The sequence below is a fragment of the Pseudophryne corroboree genome, chromosome 3 (genome assembly GCF_028390025.1).
Source record: "Pseudophryne corroboree isolate aPseCor3 chromosome 3, aPseCor3.hap2, whole genome shotgun sequence".
In the NCBI taxonomy this organism is placed as follows: domain Eukaryota; kingdom Metazoa; phylum Chordata; class Amphibia; order Anura; family Myobatrachidae; genus Pseudophryne; species Pseudophryne corroboree.
In genome coordinates, this window is record NC_086446.1 from 22,522,397 (window position 1) to 22,546,447 (window position 24,051).

At 45.3% G+C, this 24,051-nt stretch overlaps 2 protein-coding genes across 2 annotated transcripts in view; both read left to right on the forward strand.

Moving 5' to 3' along the window:
- LOC135055787 (zinc finger protein 271-like) overlaps positions 1–3,376 on the forward strand; it is a 79,240-nt gene extending 75,864 nt beyond the window's left edge. Inside the window, exon 6 of the mRNA XM_063960231.1 lies at positions 356–3,376. Coding sequence (XP_063816301.1) covers positions 356–2,340 — 1,985 coding nt within the window. The 3' untranslated portion in view covers positions 2,341–3,376. The remainder of the gene's footprint in view (positions 1–355) is intronic.
- LOC135057085 (uncharacterized) overlaps positions 1–24,051 on the forward strand; it is a 653,135-nt gene that overhangs the window by 205,077 nt on the left and 424,007 nt on the right.

Genomic DNA, 24,051 nt, shown 5'->3' on the forward strand with positions numbered 1-24,051 from the left:
TATAACACAGGTCTTCTTCAGTGAATAATTATTCACATGCTTCCCCCATATAGAACCTGCTTTGGTACATCTCATTGGTCATGGAGTCTGAAAGAGAAACAAATTATGTTGCCTGAGAATTTTGTTACTCTGAAGAACTCCATGTATCCCTTCCTTCTATGTGTTTATATTTTGTAGAAACAGGTGTGGAAGTCACTTCAGACAAGGATGGTAGAGAGGTCAGGGATAGACCTTCTGGGATGTGAACTTTTACCTGTATCTCATGGGGAAGAGGATTTAACCCTCTATTTGTGGCTGCCGTGTAGTTCTTTCAGTAACATAATTTGCTTATATATGTATATTTTATTCCCTGTAGATGAATGTAACAGAAGAAATATATTGTCTGAACGTCCCATTGTATTGAGAGATTGTGAAATTGAAACTGAAGATATCATGCAAGATTCTCTGGAAAACCCTGTGATCCCAATTATACATCCAGTCCCTCACAGTGCAGATAAATCATCTGTTACCTCTAATCATGAGGAATGTTCACCTGATACCTCAGATATTGGTCCATTCATCATACCTCTTAGAGTAGATAGAACATTTCCCAGTGTTGTACAGGACAAATGTTTTACTCCGAGCACAAAGCTTATTACTAATCAGCCTCCTAAGACAGGTGAGAGGCCATTTCCATGCTCTAAGTGTGGGAAATGTTTTAAAGAGAAAACAGGTCTTGTTATACATGAGAGAACTCACACAGGTGTGAAGCAATTTCCATGTTCCAAGTGTAGGAAATGTTTTACTCACAAATCACAGCTTGTTATACATGAGAGAAGTCACACAGGTGAGAAACCATTTCGATGCTTTGAATGTGGGAAATGTTTTAGACTCAAATTAGATCTTGTTATACATGAGAGAACTCACACAGGTGAAAAGCCATTTTCATGCTCTGAGTGTGGGAAATGTTATTCACGCAAATCAAATCTTGTTGCGCATAAGAGAAATCACACAGATGAGAAGCCATTTCCATGCTCTGAGTGTGGGAAATGTTTTACTCGCAAATTATCTCTTGTTATACATGAGAGAAGTCACACAGGTGAGAAGCCATTTCCATGCTCTAAATGTACAAAATGTTTTCCTCACAAATCACAGCTTGTTATACATGAGAGAGGTCACACAGGTGAGAAGCCATTTCCATGCTCTGAGTGTGGGAAATGTTTTACTCACAAAGCACAGCTTGTTAAACATGTGAGATGTCATACAGGTGAGAGGCCATTTACATGTTCTGAGTGTGGGAAATGTTTTAGATGTAAATCAGATCTTGTTAGACATGTGAGAACTCACACAGGTGAGAAGCCATTTCCATGTTCTGAGTGTGGGAAATGTTTTACACGCAAATTATCTCTTGTTGTACATGAGAGAAGTCACACAGGTGAGAAGCCATTTCCATGCTCTGAGTGTGGGAAATGTTTTACTAACAAACCACAGCTTGTTATACATGAGAAAAGTCACGCAGATGAGAAGCCATTTCCATGCTCTGAGTGTGGGAAATGTTTTACTCTCAAACCACAGCTTGTTGAACATTTGAGAAGTCACACAGGCGAGAAGCCATTTCCATGCTCTGAGTGTAAAAAATGTTTTGCACGCAAATCACAGCTTATTACACATCAGAGATGTCACACGGGTGAGAAACCATTTCGATGCTCTGAGTGTGGGAAATGTTGTAGACTTAAATCAGATCTTGTTCTACATGAGAGAACTCACACAGGTGAAAAGCCATTTTCATGCCCTGAGTGTGGGAAATGTTTTACATGCAAATCATATCTTGTTGCACATGAGATGAGTCACACAGGTGAGAAGCCATTTCCATGCCCTGAGTGTGTCAAATGTTTTACTCACAAATCACAGCTTGTTATACATGAGAGAAGTCACACAGGTGAAAGACCATTTCCATGCTCTGAGTGTGGGAGATGTTTTGCACACAGATCAGCTCTAATTCAGCATAAGAGAACTCACACTGGTGAGAAACCATTTCCATGTACTAAGTGTGGGAAATGTTTTACACACAAATCAAATCTTGTTGTGCATGAGAGAAGTCACACAGGTGAGAAGCCATTTCCATGTTCTGAGTGTGGGAAATGTTTTACTCTCAAATCACAGCTTGTTATACATGAGAGAAGTCACACAGGTGAGACACCATTTTCATGCTCTGAGTGTGGGAAATGTTTTGCACGCAAATCAGCTCTAATTGAACATAAAAGAACTCACACTGGTGAGAAACCATTTCCTTGTTCTGAGTGTGGGAAATGTTTTACACACAAATCAAATCTTGATAAACATCAGAGAATACACAAGTGAAAGGCCATTTCCATTTTCTGAATGTTGAAAATGTTTTATATACAAATCACAGTTTGTTGAACATCAGAGAAGTCACACAGGTGAGAGCCCATTTCCATGCTCTAAGTGTGGGAAATGTTTTAAAGAGAAAATAGGTCTTGTTATACATGAGAGAACTCACACAGGTGTGAAGCAATTTCCATGTTCTAAGTGTAGGAAATGTTTTACTCACAAATCACAGCTTGTTATACATGAGAGAAGTCATTTCGATGCTCTGAGTGTGGGAAATGTTTTAGACTCAATTTAGATCTTGTTCTACATGAGAGAACTCACACAGGTGAAAAGCCATTTTCATGCTCTGAGTGTGGGAAATGTTATACACGCAAATCAAATCTTGTTGCGCATAAGAGAAGTCACACAGATGAGAAGCCATTTCCATGTTCTAAGTGTGGGAAATTTTTTACTCACAAATCACAGCTTGGTATACATGACAGAAGTCACATAGGTGAGAAGCCATTTCCATGTTCTGAGTGTGGGAAATGTTTTACACGCAAATTATCTCTTGTTATACATGAGAGAAGTCATACAGGTGATAAGCCATTTCCATGCTCTGAGTGTGGGAAATGTTTTACTCACAAACCACAGCTTGCTGAACATTTGAGAAGTCACACAGGCGAGAAGCCATTTCCATGCTCTGAGTGTAGAAAATGTTTTGCACGCAAATCACAGCTTATTACATTTCCATGATCTGAGTGTGGGAAATGTTTTACATACAAATCCACTCAATATTTATAGAGGATATTTCTAGAGTTGGCTTTGACATAAAAGAACACCAGCAAATACAACCTCATTACTAAAGGGAATGGAAAACTTATAGAGTTTCCAAAAATATTTGTTTTAAAAAAAAGCAACCCCCATTGAGATGATATCATTAAAATGTATAAATATATTTGAGATAAATACAAAGATTTAACAAGCACATCACACTATGCTCATGTACAATTGTACCATTATTTCTCTAACGTCCTAGTGGATGCTGGGGACTCCATAAGGACCATGGGGAATAGAAGGGCTCCGCAGGAGACTGGGCACTCTAAGAAAGATTTAGGACTACCTGGTGTGCACTGGCTCCTCCCCCTATGACCCTCCTCCAAGCCTCAGTTAGATTTCTGTGCCTGGCCGAGCTGGATGCACACTAGGGGCTCTCCTGAGCTCCTAGAAAGAAAGTGTTTGTTAGGTTTTTTATTTTTCAGTGAGACCTGCTGGCAACAGGCTCACTGCATCGAGGGACTAAGGGGAGAAGAAGAGAACCTACCTAAGTGGTGGTAGCTTGGGCTTCTTAGGCTACTGGACACCATTAGCTCCAGAGGGATCGAACACAGGACCCGACCTCGTCGTCCGTTCCCGGAGCCGCGCCGCCGTCCCCCTTACAGAGCCAGAAGCAAGAAGGTGGTCCGGAAAATCGGCGGCTGAAGACTTCTGTCTTCTCCAAGGTAGCGCACAGCACTGCAGCTGTGCGCCATTGCTCCTCATGCACACCACACACTGCGGTCACTGATGGGTGCAGGGCGCTGGGGGGGCGCCCTGAGCAGCAATACTAACACCTTGGCTGGCAAACTAGCACCATATATAGCCCCAGGGGCTATATAGGCGTTTATTAACCCCTGCCAGAACTTTTACAATAGCGGGAGAAAGCCCGCCGAAAAAGGGGCGGAGCCATCTCCCTCAGCACACTGGCGCCATTTTTACCTCACAGCTCTGCTGGAAGGAAGCTCCCTGGCTCTCCCCTGCAGTCCTGCACTACAAAAAAGGGTAAAAAAGAGAGGGGGGACACAAATTAGGCGCAGTATAAATATATATGCAGCTATAAGGGGAAAACACGTTTGTAGGTGATCTATAGCGCTCTGGTGTGTGCTGGCATACTCTCCCTCTGTCTCCCCAAAGGGCTTTGTGGGGTCCTGTCCTCTGTAAGAGCATTCCCTGTGTGTCTGCTGGGTGTCGGTACTGCTGTGTCGACATGTATGAGGAGGAAAATGATGTGGAGGCGGAGCAAATACCTGTGAATGTGATGTCACCCCCTGCGGGGTCGACACCTGTGTGGTTGGACTTATGGAGGAATTGCGTGAAAGTGTCAACTCCTTACACAAAAGGTTTGACGACATAGGACAGCCGGCTACACAGCTTGTGCCTGTTCCAGCGTCTCAAATGTCATCAGGGGCCTTAAAACGCCCGCTACCTCAGGTGACAGTTACAGACGTCGACACGGATACCGACTCCAGTGTCGACGATGATGAGACCAGTGTACCCTCCAATAGGTCCACCCGTTACATGATTGAGGCAATGAAAAATGTTTTACACATTTCTGATAATACCCATGGTACCACAAAAAAGGGTATTATGTTTGGTGAGAAAAAACTACCCGTAGTTTTTCCTGCATCTGAGGAATCAAATGAGGTGTGTGAGGAAGCGTGGACTTCCCCCGATAAGAAATTTATAATTTCAAAACGGTTATTGGCAGCGTACCCTTTTCCGCTAGAGGATAGGTCACGTTGGGAAACACCCCCTAGGGTAGATAAAGCGCTGACACGCTTATAAAAGAAGGTGGCACTACCGTCTCCGGATACGGCCACCCTGAAGGAACCTGCTGATAGAAAGCAGGAAGCTACCCTAAAAGCTATTTACACACACACGGGCATTATATTGCGATCAGCGATTGCATCAGCTTGGATGTGCAGTGCTGCTGCTGCGTGGTCAGATTCCCTGTCGGATAATATTGATACCATGGATAGGGACAATATTTTGCTGACGATTGAGCATATAAAAGATGCAGTCTTATACATGCGTGATGCACAGAGGGATATTTGCCGGCTGGCATCAAGAATAAGTGCTATGTCCATTGCCGCCAGAAGGGGGCTATGGACTCGGCAATGGTCTGGCGATGCCGACTCAAAGCGGCACATGGAGGTTTTGCCCTATAAGGGGGTGGAACTGTTTGGGGATGGTCTTTCGGACCTCGTGTCCACAGCTACTGCTGGGAAATCGACCTTTTTGCCACAGGCTGGCCCACAGCAAAAGAAAGCACCGTATTATAAGGTACAGTCCTTTCGGCCCCAGAAAAGCAAGAGGGCTAGAGGCTCATCCTTTCTGCCGAGAGGCAAAGGTAGAGGAAAAAAGCTGCAACACACAGCTAGTTCCCAAGAGCAGAAGTTCTCCCCTGCATCCGGTAAGTCCGCAGCATGACGCTGGGGCTGCTCAGGCGGACCCGGGTACGGTGGGGGCCCGTCTCAGAAATTTCAGCGCACAGTGGGCTCTCTCACAGGTGGATCCCTGGGTCCTTCAAGTAGTAATTCTGGGGTACAGGCTGGAATTCGAGACGTCTCCCCCCCGCCGTTTCCTAAAATCTGCCTTACCGGCAATTCCCTCTGCCAGGGAGGCAGTGTTGGTGGCTATTCAAAAACTGTATTCACAGCAAGTGATTGTCAAGGTACCCCTCCTTCAACAAGGAAAGGGTTACTATTCCACAATGTTTGTGGTACCGAAACCGGACGGTTCGGTGAGACCCATCTTAAATCTAAAATCCTTGAACACATATCAAAAGGTTCAAGTTCAAGATGGAATCACTCAGGGCGGTTATTGCGAGCCTGGACGAGGGGGATTACATGGTCTCCCTGGACATCAAGGATGCGTACCTGCATGTCCCCATTCACCCTCCTCACCAGGAGTACCTCAGATTTGTGGTACAGGACTGTCACTATCAGTTCCAGACGCTGCCGTTTGGGTTGTCCATGGCACCATGGGTCTTTACCAAGGTAATGGCCGAAATGATGATACTCCTTCGCAAGAAAGGAGTTTCAATTATCCCGTACTTGGATGATCTCCTGATAAAGGCGAGGTCCAAGGAACAGTTGGTAGTGGGGGTAGCACTTTCTCGGGAAGTGCTACAACAGCACGGCTGGATTCTCAATATTCGAAAGTCACAGCTGGTCCCGACGACACGTCTTCTGTTCCTGGGAATGATTCTGGACACAGACCAGAAAAGAGTGTTTCTTCCAGTGGAAAAAGCCGAGGAGTTGTCATCTCTAGTCAGAGACATCCTAAAACCGGGACAGGTGTCGGTACATCAATGCACACGAGTCCTGGGGAAAATGGTAGCTTCGTACGAGGCAAATCCATTCGGAAGGTTCCACGCAAGGACTTTCCAGTGGGACCTGTTGGACAAATGGTCCGGGTCCCATCTCTAGATGCAACAGCGGATAACCCTGTCGGCAAGAACCAGGGTGTCGCTGCTGTGGTGGCTGCAGAGGGCTCATCTACTAGAGGGCCGCAGATTCGGAATACAGGACTGGGTCCTGGTGACCACGGATGCCAGCCTTCGGGGCTGGGGGGCAGTCACACAGGGAAGAAATTTCCAAGGACTGTGGTCAAATCAGGAGATTTCGCTTCACATAAATATTCTGGAGCTAAGGGCCATTTACAATGCCCTAAGCCAAGCAAGACCCATGCTTCAGAACCGGACGGTGCTGATCCAGTCAGACAACATCACAGCGGTCGCCCATGTAAACAGACAGGGTGGCACAAGAAGCAGGAGGGCAATGGCAGAAGCCACAAGGATTCTCCGATGGGCAGAGAATCATGTGTTTGCACTGACAGCAGTATTCATTCCTGGAGTGGACAACTGGGAAGCAGACTTCCTCAGCAGGCACGACCTCCACCCGGGAGAATGGGGACTTCATCCAGAAGTTTTCCGAATGCTGGTAAACCGTTGGGAAAAACCACAGGTGGACATGATGGCGTCCCGCCTCAACAAAAAGCTAAAAAGGTATTGCGCCAGGTCAAGGGACCCTCAGGCGATCGCTGTGGACGCTCTAGTGACACCGTGGGTGTACCAGTCGGTTTATGTGTTTCCTCCTCTGCTTCTCATACCCAAGGTACTGAGAATAATAAGAAGGCGAAGAGTGAGAACTATTCTCGTGGCTCCGGATTGGCCAAGAAGAGCTTGGTACCCGGAACTTCAAGAGATGCTTGCAGAGGACCCTTGGCATCTGCCGCTCAGACAAGACCTGCTGCAGCAGGGACCCTGTCTGTTTCAAGACTTACCGCGGCTGCGTTTGATGGCATGGCGGTTGAATGCCGGATCCTAAAGGAAAAAGGCATTCCGGAGGAAGTCATCCCTACCCTGATCAAAGCCAGGAAGGATGTCACCGCTAAGCATTATCACCGCATTTGGCGGAAGTATGTTGCTTGGTGTGAGGCCAAGAAGGCCCCAATGGAGGAATTTCAACTGGGTCGATTCCTACATTTCCTGCAAGCAGGTGTGACTTTGGGCCTCAAATTGGGGTCCATTAAAGTCCACATCTCGGCCCTGTCGATTTTCTTCCAGAAAGAACTGGCTTCACTGCCTGAAGTTCAGACTTTTGTCAAGGGAGTTCTGCATATTCAGCCTCCTTTTGTGCCCCCAGTGCACCTTGGGATCTCAATGTGGTCTTGGAGTTTCTAAAATCACATTGGTTTGAGCCACTTAAGACTGTGGATTTAAAATATCTCACGTGGATAGTGGTTATGTTGTTGGCTCTGGCTTCGGCCAGACGTGTGTCAGAATTGGCGGCTTTGTCCTGTAAAAGCCCCTATCTGATTTTCCATATGGATAGGGCAGAGTTGAGGACTCGTCCTCAGTTTCTCCCGAAGGTGGTATCAGCTTTTCACTTGAACCAACCTATTGTGGTGCCTGCGGCTACTAGGGACTTGGAGGATTCCAAGTTTCTGGACGTAGTCAGGGCCCTGAAAATTTATGTTTCCAGGACGGCTGGAGTCAGGAAAACTGACTCGCTGTTTATTTTATATGCACCCTACAAGCTGGGTGCACCTGCTTCTAAGCAGACTATCGCGCGCTGGATTTGTAGCACTAGGACTACCGCAGCCTAAATCTGTTAAAGCCCATTCCACAAGGAAGGTGGGCTCATCTTGGGCGGCTGCCCGAGGGGTCTCGGCTTTACAACTTTGCCGAGCTGCTACTTGGTCAGGGGCAAACACGTTTGCAAAATTCTACAAATTTGATACCCTGGCTGAGGAGGACCTGGAGTTCTCTCATTCGGTGCTGCAGAGTCATCCGCACTCTCCCGCCCGTTTGGGAGCTTTGGTATAATCCCCATGGTCCTTACGGAGTCCCCAGCATCCACTAGGACGTTAGAGAAAATAATAATTTACTCACCGGTAATTCTATTTCTCGTAGTCCGTAGTGGATGCTGGGCGCCCATCCCAAGTGCGGATTGTCTGCAATACTTGTAAATAGTTATTGTTACACAAATCGGGTTGTTATTGCGAGCCATCTGTTCAGAGGCTCCTTTGTTATCATACTGTTAACCGGGGGTTCCTATCACGAGTTATATGGTGTGATTGGTGTGGCTGGTATGAGTCTTACCCGGGATTCAAAAATCCTTCCTTATTGTGTCAGCTCTTCCGGGCACAGTGTCCTAACTGAGGCTTGGAGGAGGGTCATAGGGGGAGGAGCCAGTGCACACCAGGTAGTCCTAAATCTTTCTTAGAGTGCCCAGTCTCCTGCGGAGCCCGTCTATTCCCCATGGTCCTTACGGAGTCCCCAGCATCCACTACGGACTACGAGAAATAGAATTACCAGTGAGTAAATTCTTATTTTTTATTATTGCATTTTTTCTTGTTTTATATTTTTATTAATATTTTACAAACAATATAGTACAGGCAATATGTTACTGGCGCTGTGCAAACTCTACGTGAATATAGAAAAAAGGAGGAGACTTTGTATCAAACATTAATAAAGTGTAAATGTAATTATTATAAAATGTCATTTGCATAAAAAGTCTCAATAAAGTGGAGATGAAATAACACATAAGTTGTGTCTTATTGGTGTTAGTGGTGCCCATATGAAATATATGGAATACCACATGACATTGTAGATCTGCCTATTGCTAGAACTCCATCGGTGGGATGTGATGGAGTCCAGGATCACTGGAGGTGCAGGATGCTAGATGATCTCAGATGTTTTTGTAAAGGCACAATCACAAGGCGTGGTTTTGCGTTGTGAGGTATTGCCCCTTTAAAAAAAAAGATCGTCTGGAATCCCGCACCTCTGGAAATCTCAGACTTCATCACATCCCGCCGCATATGTTCTTTCCAAGGATGGTCTAATAAAAAGGAAACTTCATCCTCCCTGACATCCTGCCGGTAGCCTCTGTAAATCCAATGTTATGGAGAATACTCCTGGTGTAACAAGATCTGCAATAGCACAAATGATATGGACAGTGCATTCAATGTTCTGTTTAGTGTCATCAAAAATTATATAATAAAATACACAAATATGTCCAGAGTACATTGTTCAAAGATAGAAAATATTGCTATCCCGGACCATGTGCCGATATGCTTCGCACTGACGCTCTCTTCCCCTAGATTGCTCTCCTTTAATTGGAGGACTCTGTCTTATTTAGTAAACTCACCAGACTTTGGAGCATCGCTTTTTAAATTATGCAGCTGACAATATCCAACATACAGAGGACATACATTTGTTTTGAGCTGCATCCGAGCCGGTACTCCGGGGTCACGTTATTGCATATGTCACCGCTATAACACTAAATAAGAGGCTGCAGGAACTTAGTTTAGCTGTCTCCAATTCTTACTCCGACCTGCTGAATAGCAACACCCTGGAGACCCGTCAGGTGTACACAGACACTAAATCACTGTATGATACTTTATGCACAGAGAAAGCCCAATACTCCCTGGACTACCAAAAAACCCTGATACTTTACATGGGGCAATAAAGCTGGCAAGTCATTAGCCTCCGTGGTTCACAGTCCTCAACCCCCGGTAATCATCCTGAAAATCACCTGAGACACAGGACAACTGACCTCTGCTCCTGACATTGATAATTTATTTTTATATTATTATACACGTTTATATACTGCTCCCCCTGATAACCCGTCTATAGCTATGGAATTTATTAGGGAGGCGGGAGCCCCAACATTAACTGAGGACGAACATAACGCCTTAGTAGACCCCATTTCAGAACGGTAATGGTAAAGCCCCGGGAGTAGGTGCTGAATACTATAAACTGCTGTCCCCTCATCTATTACCGCAGCTACTAAAATAGGATTTTAATTACCTACCAGTAAATCCTTTTCTCGTAGTCCATAGGGGAAACTGGGAATCCATTAGTACCATGGGGTATAGACGGGTCCACTTGGAGCCATGGGCACTTTTAGAAGTTTGATTGTGTGCTGGCTCCTCCCTCTATGCCCCTCCTACCAGACTCAGTTTAGGAGACTGTGTCCGAGGAGACGGACATACTTTGAGAGAAGGAAAAAAGATAAGGAAAGTGGTGAGATTTCGAACCAGCACAACCACAACAATAGGAAAGCCGTGCTAACCAAACTTGAAAACAGGGACAGCAACTGCTGAACCAAACAATAGTTAAACAACCGCGCAGGAAGAACAAATCTCCTGGCATGTGCCCAGTATCCCCTACGGACAACAAGAAAAGGATTTACCGGATTTACCGGTAGGTAATTAAAATCCTATTTTCTCTTACGTCCTAGGGGATACTGAGAATCCATTGGTACCATGGGGAATTACCAAAGCTCCCAAACCGGGTGGGAGAGTGCTGAGATTCCTGCAGAACTGATTTACCAAACTGTCCTCAGAAGCCAAGGTATCTAACTTGTAAAACTTGGCAAACGTGTTTGAACCCGACAAAGTAGCTGCCCGGCAGAGCTGTAACACCGAGACACCCCAGGTAGCCGTCCACGAGTTACCCACCGACCTTGTAGAGTGGGCCTGAAATGATTTTGGAATCGGTAAACCTGCCGTGGAATAAGCATGCTGGATAGTGAGCCTGATCCAGCATGCAATCGACTGCTTTGAAGCAGGACACCCAATCTTGTTGGCATCATAGAGAACAAACAACGAGTCCGATTTCCTGGAAATAGCCGATCACTTCACATATACCTTTAAAGCCCGTATCACGTCCAAGGACTTTGAAACAGTAGAGGTGGGAGAAACAACCAGAACAACAGTTGGCTAGTTGATGTGAAACGCCGACATCACCTTGGGAAGAAATAGCTGATGAGTTCTGAGTTCAGCTCTGTCCTCATGGAAAATCAAGTATGGGCTCTTATGAGACAATGCCCCCAGTTCCAATATGCGTCTTGCCAAAGCCGAGGCAAACAGTGTGAGTCTTCCACGTAAGATACTTCATGTCTACCTCCATTAACTGTTCAAACCAGTCCGATTGGAGGAATCGAAGAACCAACGTGAGATCCCAGGGTGCCGTGGGAGGAATAAAGAGAGGTTGGATATGAAGAACACCCTTCAAAAACATCTGTACTTCAGGCAGAGAAGCCAATTGTTTCTGAAATAGACAAGGCCGAAATCTGAACTTTTATGGAGCCTAGACGTAGGCCCACATCCACTCCCGACTGCAGAAAGAGCAGGAAACGTCCCAGATGAAATTCCACTGTAGAATATCGAGACATATTTCTCCGGCAGGGTCCGCAGGTTATTCAAAGGATAACATTGGAATATGCTGGAGCGACAGCGGATTGGCACCAAATGATCACAAGCTTTCTGGCCTCCCAGGATGCACCGGGCTCGTCCATATAATCCCGCCCACCAACTCAGTCAAATCAGATTTTTGTTTGGTGCGGCAGGAGCCGGACCATGTTCACAGGGCTGCTGTGTTCTGGCAACCCTGAGCTTTATTTAATTTATTTTTATTTTCTTACTATGTTTTTCAGTGATCTTTCCTAACAGCGTCTTACACGCATATTGGAAAGAGTCGCTCCAACAACTCTCCGCCGGGTCGCAACAACGCTTACCCACGGTACAAGTGCTGTCTCGACGGGCGTCTGTGTCGGATATACTAACATGTCCAGCAGACTTTACTAGGCTGTGGCCGGAGCACGGGGAGAAGGTAAGGCATCAGTTCAGCTTAGAAGGGGAATATGGACACAGCCGCACTGTTTTGGGTGGAGACTACCAAACAGTAGCTGGCGTGCCACCACCACGGGTGCTCCAGCACTAGGCCTTAGGGATCATAAGGCACCAGGATTAGTTTGAGGCTGCGATCCTTAGGGTTGTCAGCAGTGCGGAGTCAGACGCTCTCCTGGTCGCCCCTTCCCCCCCAGTTCATGACCAGTTTCCGTGCATCTTCTGCCATGAACTGATTGCCTCACTTCCGTCTCAGACGCTACCATGAGGGGACTCGTCGCAGCATAGGCCGCTGCATCTGTGTACACTAAGGTTACCGCTAAGAGACTGGGTCGCAGACACGAGCGTCTGCATGCACTAACGTTCACTGAGCGTCTGTGTCCATTAAATATTACTGGAGCGGCAATGTACACTAGTAGCGTCTGGATCCACTCAGCGGTTGCCAAATGTATTGATCGATCCTGGAAGTGGGGTGAGTCTCCCTGTATCCCACTCTACAGAGTTAGGGTTATACAGCACTAAATTTCTATCTACTGTTGTTAGTATGAATAGTTAAGTTTAGTGCCTATTGCATATGAGTTTTGTACAATACTGTGGTTTTCTCCACAATTGTGTCTGAATACATTAAAATAACTGTATAGTACAAGAAACCGTAAATGTACGCCTACATACTTGAAATGTGTTTGTAGTTGATAACATGCTCATATGACTCATATATAACATGTGGCTGACTGCTAGTGTGATTGCTGACTTTATATAGGTTTGTGTGTGTTTTTCTGAACCTCAATGCTGGTGCTTGGGTTGGGGTCAGATTGATATCACTTTTATACATATAAAGTGTGTTCACTCACAGATTGTGTAGTATACTGTGGAAAAGCTGATTGTCTATCACGTCTAAGAGCGGCAAAGGTAATGAGGATACGGTAACACCAACACTCAAAACCTGTTTATCCTACAAGGTGGGGTTAATAACTCAATCTTTGGCAAATGAGGGGTTATATGCAAATTGTTTTTCGTTTCAGCAGATTACAAGGCAGATCCCTGTTCAACAACAAATAGATCCACCTTGGGCCATATTTGCACAAACCCTATCTAGTATAGCTGACAGGTTGGTCCTTGCAGCTCCAACTGCAGGAATAGGGTACACTATTAAGCCATACATGCAGCTCCCATCTTATGGTATAGCCCCTACAGCTTTTACAAGTCAACAAGCTGATAAACCAAGGGTAAATATATAATCAGATTCACACGCTACACAGGATGATGTAACGGATGCTGACTCCATATATTCTACTTCACCATATGAAGAACAAATGGAGGGTTTCAGCTCAGAAGATATAGCTGAATTAATTGGAGCAATGAAGACTATTCTGTCTCTAGAAGATTCAGCTGAGCTATAGTTAAAACTAAAGCACCTGTGTTTAAACGTCCCAAAATAGTTAGGGTTGAGTTTCCAGGGTGAGAGGAACTGACGGAAATTATGGAGGAACCTTGGGCTACGCCCAATAGGAAATATAGAATTAAAAAAAATGGGATTCCTATTACCCTTTTCCAGCTGGGGAATGTTTAAAAAGAGAAGTGTCCTCCTAAAGGGTCCTACTCACTCGGCGATGCGCCGCCGAGGTGCCCGATGGCCGACACGGCCGACGAGCAACCCGGCGGCGGGGGGCAATGACGGGGGGGAGTGAAGTTTCTTCACTCCCCCCGTCACCCGGCTGCATTGAAGTGCAGGCAAATATGGACGAGATCGTCCATATTGGCCTGCATGCACAGCCGACGGGAGATCAGCGATGAACGAGCGCGGGGCCGCGCATCGTTCATCGCTGGAGTCTCCACACTGAAAGATATGAACGAGTTCTCGTTCATTTATGAACGAGATCGTTCATATCATTCAGAATATCGGCCAGTGTGTAGGGCCTATAAGGTAGATACGCCTGTCATTCGACTAGTGCGAAAATCTATTTTACCCTTCCCATCTACGTCATTAAATGATGTCACAGACAGAAGAGTGGATGTTTTTTTTAAAAACATATTTTCTCTTTCAGAGGCAGTCATAAGGCCTGCTATGGCCTCAGCCTGGATGGCAAAAGTGGTAGTTGAATGGGCTAAAGAATTGGAAAATGAGCTCTCAGCACCTACTAGGGAGCAGGAGTCTCATATAGCCCATATGAAACAGGCTGCGCTATTTTTAGAAGATGCAGCAATGGATATGGGTACGATTGCTTCTAAAGCATCAGCCTTAACGGTAGCTGCTCGCAGAGCAATTTGGCTATGTACATGGAAAGCTGATTCAGAATCCAAAAAGGTTCTGGAAGCTTTGCCTTTTGTTGGGAACATTCTTTTTGGTAAGGAATTGACAGATATTCTGGAGTCAAAAGCTGAATCCAAAAAGGTCCGGTTTCCTGCCAGTTATAACCCTAGGCCTAAGGGCTCGGGATTTCGACCATTTCGGTGGCAAGGTAAAACAAAAGGTAAAAATTAATCAAAGCAAACCCAGTACAATAAGTCTGGTAAAGCAAGGAAGCAGTGGGCCACTAGAGGGCCAGCTTCCAAACCAGAACAGAAACCATCAGCCTGATGGAGCGGTCCTTCACCTGGGGGACTCCAAGGTAGGGGGCCATCTTCTTCAGTTTGCACACATATGGCAGCAGTCGACAACAGACGCTTATGTGCAAGAAGTGGTATCTCTGGGTTATGTTTTCCCTTTCAAGATGCAGCTTCCTCGAAGGTTTTTTTGTACCAGCCCATCTCATATAGAGGCGAAGGCCAGAGCACTGCAAGAAGCAGTTCAGAAATTGCTTCAGTCTGGGGTAATTATTCCAGTACCCCTGGCACAACGGAGGCAGGGTTTTTACTCCAACCTATTTTTGGTCCAGTAGCCAAATGGGTTATTTCAGCCCATCCTCATTCTCAAAATGTTAAACAAATACATTTGGGTCCCAAGGTTCCACATGGAGACGTTACGCTCCATCGTTTTGGCCACGGAACCAGGGGATTACATGGTATCTATGGAAATACAGGATGCTTACATGCATGTGCCTATAGCATTGTCTCATCAGTGTTATCTCAGGTTCGTAATTCTCCAGCAATATTTTCAGTTCCAGGCCTTACCCTTTGGGTTAGCCACAGCCCCCAGAGTATTTACCAAGATCATGGTGGTTATGGCAGCTTATCTCCGCAAGCAGGGGATAAGAATTTTTCCATACCTCGACGATCTTTTAATCCAGGCACAATCCCTGGAATTGCTCTTGAGCCATCTCCAACAGACAATAAAATTGGGCAAAGTCATCTCTGATTCCGTCACAATGGAGGGATGATTCCCTTAGTGGCGGTATTGGATTCAAGTCTGCAGAAAATATTTTTACCTGTGGAAAATATATCCAAGGTGCAGTTAATGACTCAGGAATTGTTGCACAGTCAAACAATATCAGTTCACACGGCAATGCGAGTGACGGGGTTGATGGTGTCAACATTCGACATGGTGGAATATGCACAATTCCACTCAAGACCTTTGCAACATCTGATTCTGACCAAATGGAATGGGGTGCATAAGACGATAAAGAAACAAATGATGGTACTTCCAGTAAAGGTAAAAAGGTCGTTAGCCTGGTGGCTACAGCATCCCATCTAGACAAGGGGAGATCCTTTTGGATATCAGATTGGGAGACCCTGACAATGGATCTCCAGGGCTGGGGAGCAGTGTCCGGGAAATCATGGTTCTAGGGACAATGGACCACAGAAGAAAGTTACCTGCCAATAAATCTGTTGGAACTCCGGGCCATATACATGGCACTGATTCAGGCAAAGGATATTCTGCAAGGAAAACCACTTGGACAATGCCACGATCCACTTGGACAATGCAACGGCAGTAGCGTACCTCAACCATCAGGGAGGAACTCGCAGCCAAAGAGCAATGAAGGAGGTAAGTCACGGCATTGTCCGCAGTGTTCGTTCCAGGAGTCCTAAATAGGGAAGCGGATTTTCTCAGTCGACACACCATTCAAGCAACCGAATGGGCTCTACACCCGGATGTATTTCAGACTCTAGTAGACAAGTGGGGGTTGCCAGAGATAGATCACATGGTGTCCCGTCTGAACAACAAGGTTCCAGCATACGGGTCAAGAACAAAAGACCCCGGAGCGATCCTGGTGGACGCACTGACAGTGAAATGGGAATTTCATCTGGCTTACCTGTTTCCTCCAATCATCCTGATACCCAAGGTGGTGAGGAAAATAAAACAAGCAAAGGGTGCTGTGATTCTAATAGCTCCGGCTTGGCCCAGAAGGCATTGGTACATAGAACGGCAGAGGATGTCGATGGATTCTCCAATTCTGCTCCCTCAATGCCCAGATCTACTAATGCAGGGTCCCTGTTATCACAGGCATCTGGATCGGCTGTCTTTGACGGCGTGGCTGTTGAAACCTCTATCCTGAAGTCAAGAGGTTTTTCACAACAGGTAATTCAAACAATGCTTAGAGCAAGGAAACCTTCCTCTGCTCGCATTTATCACTGAATATGGCAAGCCTATATTCATTGGTGCAGTGAAAGAAGTATGGATCCAAAATCTTTCAGAGCGTCCAGAATCTTAGATTTCCTTCAGGCAGGAATGGATAAGGGTTTGAAGGTGGCTTCCTTGAGAATTCAAGTATCAGCATTGATTGTATGGTTTCAAAAGAAAATTGCTACTTTACAGGATGTGCGTACTTTTTTTCAGGGAATGCTGCGCATTCAACCACCTTTTGTCCCTTTTGCAGTACCTTGGGATTTAAGTCTGGTTCTCAAAGCCCTTCAAGGGGCTCCGTTTGAACCACTTAAGAAAGTGGATCTTAAATGGTTGACAGCTAAAGTTCTCTTTCTACTGACTATGGCATCAGCTAGAAGAGTATCAGATTTAGGAGCTCTGTCGTGTAAGTCTCCTTTTCTGATAATTTATCCAGATAAAGCAGTTCTTAGAACTAAGTCTGGTTATCTTCCAAAGGTGGTCTCGAAGTTTCACCTTAACGAAGAAATTGTAGTCCTGGTTTTTCAGGAATCGGGACTATCTACGGGAGAAACGTTGCTGGACTTAGTCCGTGCATTAAGAATCTACGTAGATCATACCAGTGCCATCAGAAAGACAGATTCTCTCTTCATTCTCTACAGATTTCAAAAGAGAGGATGGCATGCTACTAAACAGACGCTGGCAAGATGGCTTCGAATGACTATTTCAGAGGCATACTCTAGAGCTGATCTCCCTGTTCCGGCTAATGTCTCTGCTCACTCTACACATAAGGTAGGTCCTTCATGGGCAGCACAACAGGGTGCTTCAGCAGAACAGATATGTAAGGCAGCCACATGGTCTTCCATTAACACATTCATTAGACATTATGCCTTGGATACATTTGCCTCTCATGACGCTGAGTTCGGAAGAAAAGTTCTCCAGTCTAATCAGGAGTGTCCCCACCACTGAAAATTTATTTGGGAAGCCCCAATGTTATCCTGTGGATAACCTGTGGAGCTTGCCGGAGAAATATACGTTATGGTAAGAACTTACCCTAGATAACAGTATTTCTCCTATGTCCACAGGTTTCCACAGGGATCCCACCCTGACGCACCTGATTTGAGAATCTTTATACTCACTAACCTCTTCCCTCTTGCGTAGAGGGGTGTGCATGTGTGTTCTTCTCGCCTGAATAGGGTTCTACATAATGCTCCTGCCTAAATGCTTTGGAAACAACTGATTTGACTGAGTCGGTGGGCGGGATTATATGGACGAACCCAGTGCATCCTGGGAGGCCAGAAAGCTTGTGATCATTTGGTGCCAATCCGCTGTCGCTCCAGCATATCCCAACGGTAAGTTCTTACCATAACGTATATTTCTTCCAGATACGATGGTAATGTTTTGATGTTACCCCCTTCCTAGCTTGGATCATAGTCAGGATGACCTTGTCAGGAATTCCTTTCCTGGCTAGAGTCAGCCGTTCAACTTCCATGCCGTTAAACATAGACATGGTAAGTCCTGATAAACGAACGGACCCTGTTGCAGAAGATCTTCTCGAAGAGGCAGAGGCCACGGATCTTCTATTAACAAATCGAGAAGATCCGCATACCAGGCCCTTCTTGGCCAGTCCGGAACAATCAGGATTGCTTGAACTCTTTCACTTTTTTTTATTCTTTTGAGAACTCTTGGGATCAGAGGAATTGGAGGAAAAAAGAACACCAGCTGGTAGACCCACGGAGTTGTCAGGGCATCGACCGCTATACAGCCTGTGGGTTCCTCGACCTGTAACAATACTGCTTGAGCTTCTTGTTGAATTGAGAGGCCATAATGTCGATTTGTGGACAACCCCTCCGATTTGTCAGCCACTGGAACACCTCCAGGTGGAGGTCCCATTACCCCGGGTGTAGGTCGTGTCTGCTGAGGAAATCTGCTTCCCAGTTGTACACTCCCGGAATGAAGAATGCTGACAATGCCTCGGCGTGCTTTTCTGCCCAGAGGAGAATCCTTGACACCTCTGACATTGCGGCTCTGCTTTTCGTTCCGCCTTGTCAGTTTATGTACGTCACCGCCGTCGCATTGTCCGACTGAACTTGAATGGCCTGATTCTGAAGAGATGAGGCCTGCAGAAGGGCATTGCAGATTGCCCTGAGTTCCAGAATATTTATCGGAAGGATGACTTCCTGACTTGACCATCTTCCTTGAAACTGCACCCATTGGGTTACTGCTCCCCAACCTCTGAGGCTTGCATCTGTGGTTAACAGAATCCATTTCCAAATCCCGAACATTCGACCTTCCACCAGGTGAGAAGTTTGTAACCACAACAGTAGGGAGATTCTGGCCTTCGGCGACAGGCGAATACTCTGATGCATATGTAGATGCGATCGGGACCATTTGTCCAACAGATCCAGTTGGAAGGACCTTGCATGAAACCTTCCATACTGAATCGCCTCGTAAGAAGCCACCATTTTTCCCAGAAGGCGGATGCATAGATGTACTGAGATTTGGGTCAGCTTCAAGACAGCCCGAACCATCCAATGGATTACCTTTGCCTTTTCCAAGGGAAGGAACACTTTCTGAGACTCTGTGTCCAGTATCATTCCCAGGAAATGAAGCTTCTGCATTGGTTCTAGGTGAGATTTTGGTTCAGAATCCACCCATGATCCAGGAGTACTCTGGTTGTGAGACCAATGTTCTCTAACAACTGCTCTCTGGACACAGCCTGTATCAGAAGATCGTCCAAGTAAGGAATTATGTTCACTCCCTGTTTGCGGAGTAGCATCATCATCTCTGCCATCACTTTGGTAAACACCCTCGGTGCCCTGAAGAGACCAAATGGCAGGGCCTGAAACTGGTAGTGACACTCCTGCAGTGCAAAACGCAGATAAGCCTGATGAGGCGGCCAGATCAGGATGTGAAGGTATGCATCTTTTAATACAGAGACACTAGGAATTCCCCCTCCTCCGGACCTGAGACCACCGCTCTCAGAGACTCCATCTTGAACTTGAACACTCGTAAGTACGTGTTAAATGACTTGAGATTCAGAATTGGTCTTGCCAAACCGTCCAGGCTCGGAACTACAAACAGGCTGGAATAATATCCCGTTATGTAGATGAGGTGGAACTAAAACAATGGGGTATATTTACTAAGCTCCCGATTTTGACCGTGATTGCGTTTTTTCTTCTAAGTGTCATCTCGGTCATTTACTAAACACTAATCACGGCAGAGATGAGGGCATTCGTAATTTTTTGCAAGTCCAAGTAAAAAATTACGAATGAATACACCATCGGTCAAATTACGCCTGTTTAGATGCGAATCTCGGTCATTTACTAACCATTCGTAATTGTATTTGCTGCCGCGAAAATGCTTTCGCGGCCGCGAAAAATTACGATTCGCATTTTTTTCCTAAAAAAAAACGCGCCAGCCTTTGAAAGCCGCGTTTACATGTGAACTTAATTTTCCATTACTCACACCTGAATTTTTGGGCCTATAAAAGAGTTTCAGCCACATTCTGAACTACTCTCACTCTGAAATGGCGGCTGTAGTGTGTGGCAATGGATTTTTGTTGGCTGTGGGATACGTTAGACTGCTCCATGAGGCTTCCAGGAATCAGGACCAGGTAAGTGAACATGGCCAACAGGTTGTCCAGGTACCGCGGAGGCTGCGCCAGCCTCGTTTTTTTAAAGGGCGTTTAAACTTAAATGCATTGTCCGATGATAGGGTCATACAGATGTTCCGCCTAAATAGAAACAACATTTTCCACCTGTATGACCTTGTCAAACTGGGCATAGACCCTGAGACAGCACGCTCTCGCTCTGTCTCAGGCCTACACAAACTCCTGGCTGTGTTACACTTTATGGCTACTGGGAGCTTCCAGGCTGTGGCAGGCGACGTCATTGGGATCTCACAGCCCACCTTTTCAAAATATTTGATGCAGGTGAGTCTACAAATACCTATGCGGTTATGGCTAAGTGTTGCTTGTGTAATTTGAAACACCACAGTATTGTAGAGACTAACCTAACATGACACTCACCTTAGCTTCTTTAATGTCCACTCAGGTTTTGGATGTGTTGGAGCCACACATTAAAGCATCAATCTGCTTCCCTACAGAGGAGTCGGAGTGGAGTGCTGTCAGGGTAGCTTTCTATGAGCTTGCTGGCATGCCCAATGTGCTGGGGGCCATAGATTGCACACACGTTCCGCTGAGATCACCTAAGGGCCGCCAGTATATATATACTAATAGGCATATGGATCAATCAACTAATGTCCAGGTGGTCTGTGATGCAAAATTAAAAATTATGAGTGTTGTTGCAGGTTACCCTGGTGCCTGCCATGACTCCTTCATCCTCAGTCAGTCATCGCTCTTCGATAAATTTGATGAGGGACAAATGCCTGATGGCTGGCTGTTGGGTATGTTGTAAATGTTATGTGTGTATGTCTTTTAACCACAGGCTAGATTTTGTAGGAGGTGATAGAATCATCTAACATATGTCCTAATGTTGACTATATATGTTTTTCAGGTGATGGGGGTTACGGCTGCTACTCTTGGCTCCTTACTCCATTGTCCCAACCTGATTCTCCTGCTGAACACAGTTATAATCATGCACATAAGGCTACACGGAATGTGATAGAAAGATGTTTTGGGGTGCTGAAGTCACGTTTTCGGTGTCTAGATAAATCTGGTGGCCTTTTGTTGTATAGTCCCTCAAAGGTGACTAGGATTGTGTTCTGCTGCTGTTTTCTCCATAATCTGTGTTTAAGCCAACATCTTGCACATGGTGAGGGAGAAAGCAGCCAGCAAGCAGAGGAGTTAGAACCATCTGGTGACAGTGTCAGTACAAATGTAGGGAGGCAGGTACGTCAAGAAGTGATCCTGCGATATTTTACAGGTTAGTTTTATTCTGCTCTAATTAGCCTTCTCTAAACACTTTCCTATACTTTCTATTGTGTGTACTGTTACTTACTGTTTGTTGTTTATAGTGGTGTGTCCATTGTGCTTAGTTGATGCTAACAAAACATTTACAGTCATTACCCTTGAAAAACATAACATCATACATACCGACCAGCTTCATACATTTTAGAGTCGGACACAGGAATGTGTTTGTAATTCAAAAGCTTTTATTTTTTCGGAACAACAGTTTTGTGTTATTTTTTTCTCTTGTGTGTGCTGGGTGCTGGCTCACTGGCACGTGCTCTTGATGAACGCCGGACAGGGGAGGTTACTGGCGTTTGAACAGGGGTTGTGGTTCCAGAGCTGGAGGTAGCTTGATGGCCACCCATGTTAGCAATATTGCTGCTCAGATTATTCAAACTGGCAATCAGCTGTGTGTTTGTAGCAGTGTGGCTGGCTACTATCCTGGATAAGGCCTCATTCACCACTTGATTGTGTTGTATTATCTGTACAAGTGCCTGCTGATGTCGCTGTTGGTCATCTATAATGCGTGTTAAGTTTGCGTTCATTTGACTATTTTCCGCCCTAATTTGTTCCATAGAGGTCGCCATTCTCCCGACTTGTACTATTAGTCTGCCCGAGTTGCGACTAAGACGCGGAAGATGATGGGGCAGACTGGCAAGGTGTTGTGTGTGTTGGGTGAGGGTGGCATTGCTTTGGGCCTGTTGGCTTGTCCAACTTGCCCAAAAGTCGTCAGGAATTTGGGTTTGGGGCGGAGCTTGTGCCAGTTGGGGACTGCTGGTTGGTTGGGGTATATCCTGCAACTGGATTGGCATGCTTGGATCAACAGCTGTAAGTTGCAGTGTGAATGATGGCTGTTGTTGTGGTCCCTGCTGCTCGTCACCGGACATCAAGTTGGGCTCTGTATGGGGGAGGCAACATGCAATGTTGTTTATTTTTAAATTTGGCGTGGCTAATACAACACATTAATACATTCCTAATACTACATTTTTGAAATATTACCTCTTGTTTTTTTCAACGATAACAATTTTGCACTTTTTTAAAACATAAACCCCACACAGGCACAGATCTTGACAAATTTGCATATTCCTCACCTAACTAACTTCCCTCCACAACATTACACTGTTATATTCCCTCCCCTCACCACGAGATAGACTACTTACCTGTATAGTGCCGAGGAGCAGAGCAAGTAAGCCATCTACATACTGGACAGGGACGATGTGTGCTCACTATTTTGGCTTTTGGGTTTTGTAATTAAATTTAATTGACTTCATAATTTTGTTCAAGGAAAACGTGTGTGTGCTTAATGTATCGTCAAAACTGTTTTATTCAAACAACTAGATTGTCTAGACCATCCACTAAGACCTTAGTTATTTGAAGCAAATCACCTTGAGCAATTGAAGACATTACATCCCATTGATTGCAGGGGAAAACATGTAAACTCAAAACCCACTAACAACATCATAAATGTACTGTGTATATTCTTGCTTATGTGTTTTTTTCAAATTTTACTCACCAGATAACTGAGGAGATCTGGGCTCATCACTCTGCGAACTCGCCAATAGTGCCAGTGGTGGCTGGGATGACACTGCCGATAGCCTTCGCCTGGGTGGGGATGATGGAGGTGCAGAATCAGACCCAAGACGCCGAGTCTTAGTTGGCCTCCTTGGTAAGTGGCCCGAGCCCTGTGATGGGCGCCTTACAGGAGGTCGGCTTCCAGAAGCAGAACCTAGGGTGAAATGTTAAAATTTATATTTTGTACTTCTATGTTTTTACAGAATATGTGACTACAGTGAAGACTTACCTGCAATACCGGCATCATCACGACTGGTCTGAGGCCTTTCTGGCCGGCTGGGCTGTGTGACTGTGAAAAAAGGAACATCAACATTATTTTCTTTTTATTTTGAAAAAGGACCCAGTGCAAACCATTGATGTACTGTAAGCATATATTTGGTTTGGTTTACACAACAATAAACAGCTTAAGAGCGTTTTTTTTTTTTATTTGGAGTTGAAAAAAAAACAAAAAGTCATGTGGGCCACACTTTTTATCCTAAACAAACAGCAATGTCGAATAATTTTGCAGAGAATCAGTACTTTCCAAGTTAACCAAAATGTTATATTTTTGAAATGGACAAGTTTTTCAGTGGTCTGTTTAAGTTAAATCCAAATGAGGCATACAAACAAACACACGTTACAGCATTAGCGCCAAAAATAGGGCAAAAAATTTAAATACAACATATGCAAGCTGGCAAAATTATGGGAATAACAAAAACACACCTTAAGGGAGCATAGGCCTGCAATCTTTAAAATAATCCGTAAAAAACCACACAAATTGCACCACACAAATTAATAAAAACAAAAAAAAACAATTTAATAACAACATTAACAAACA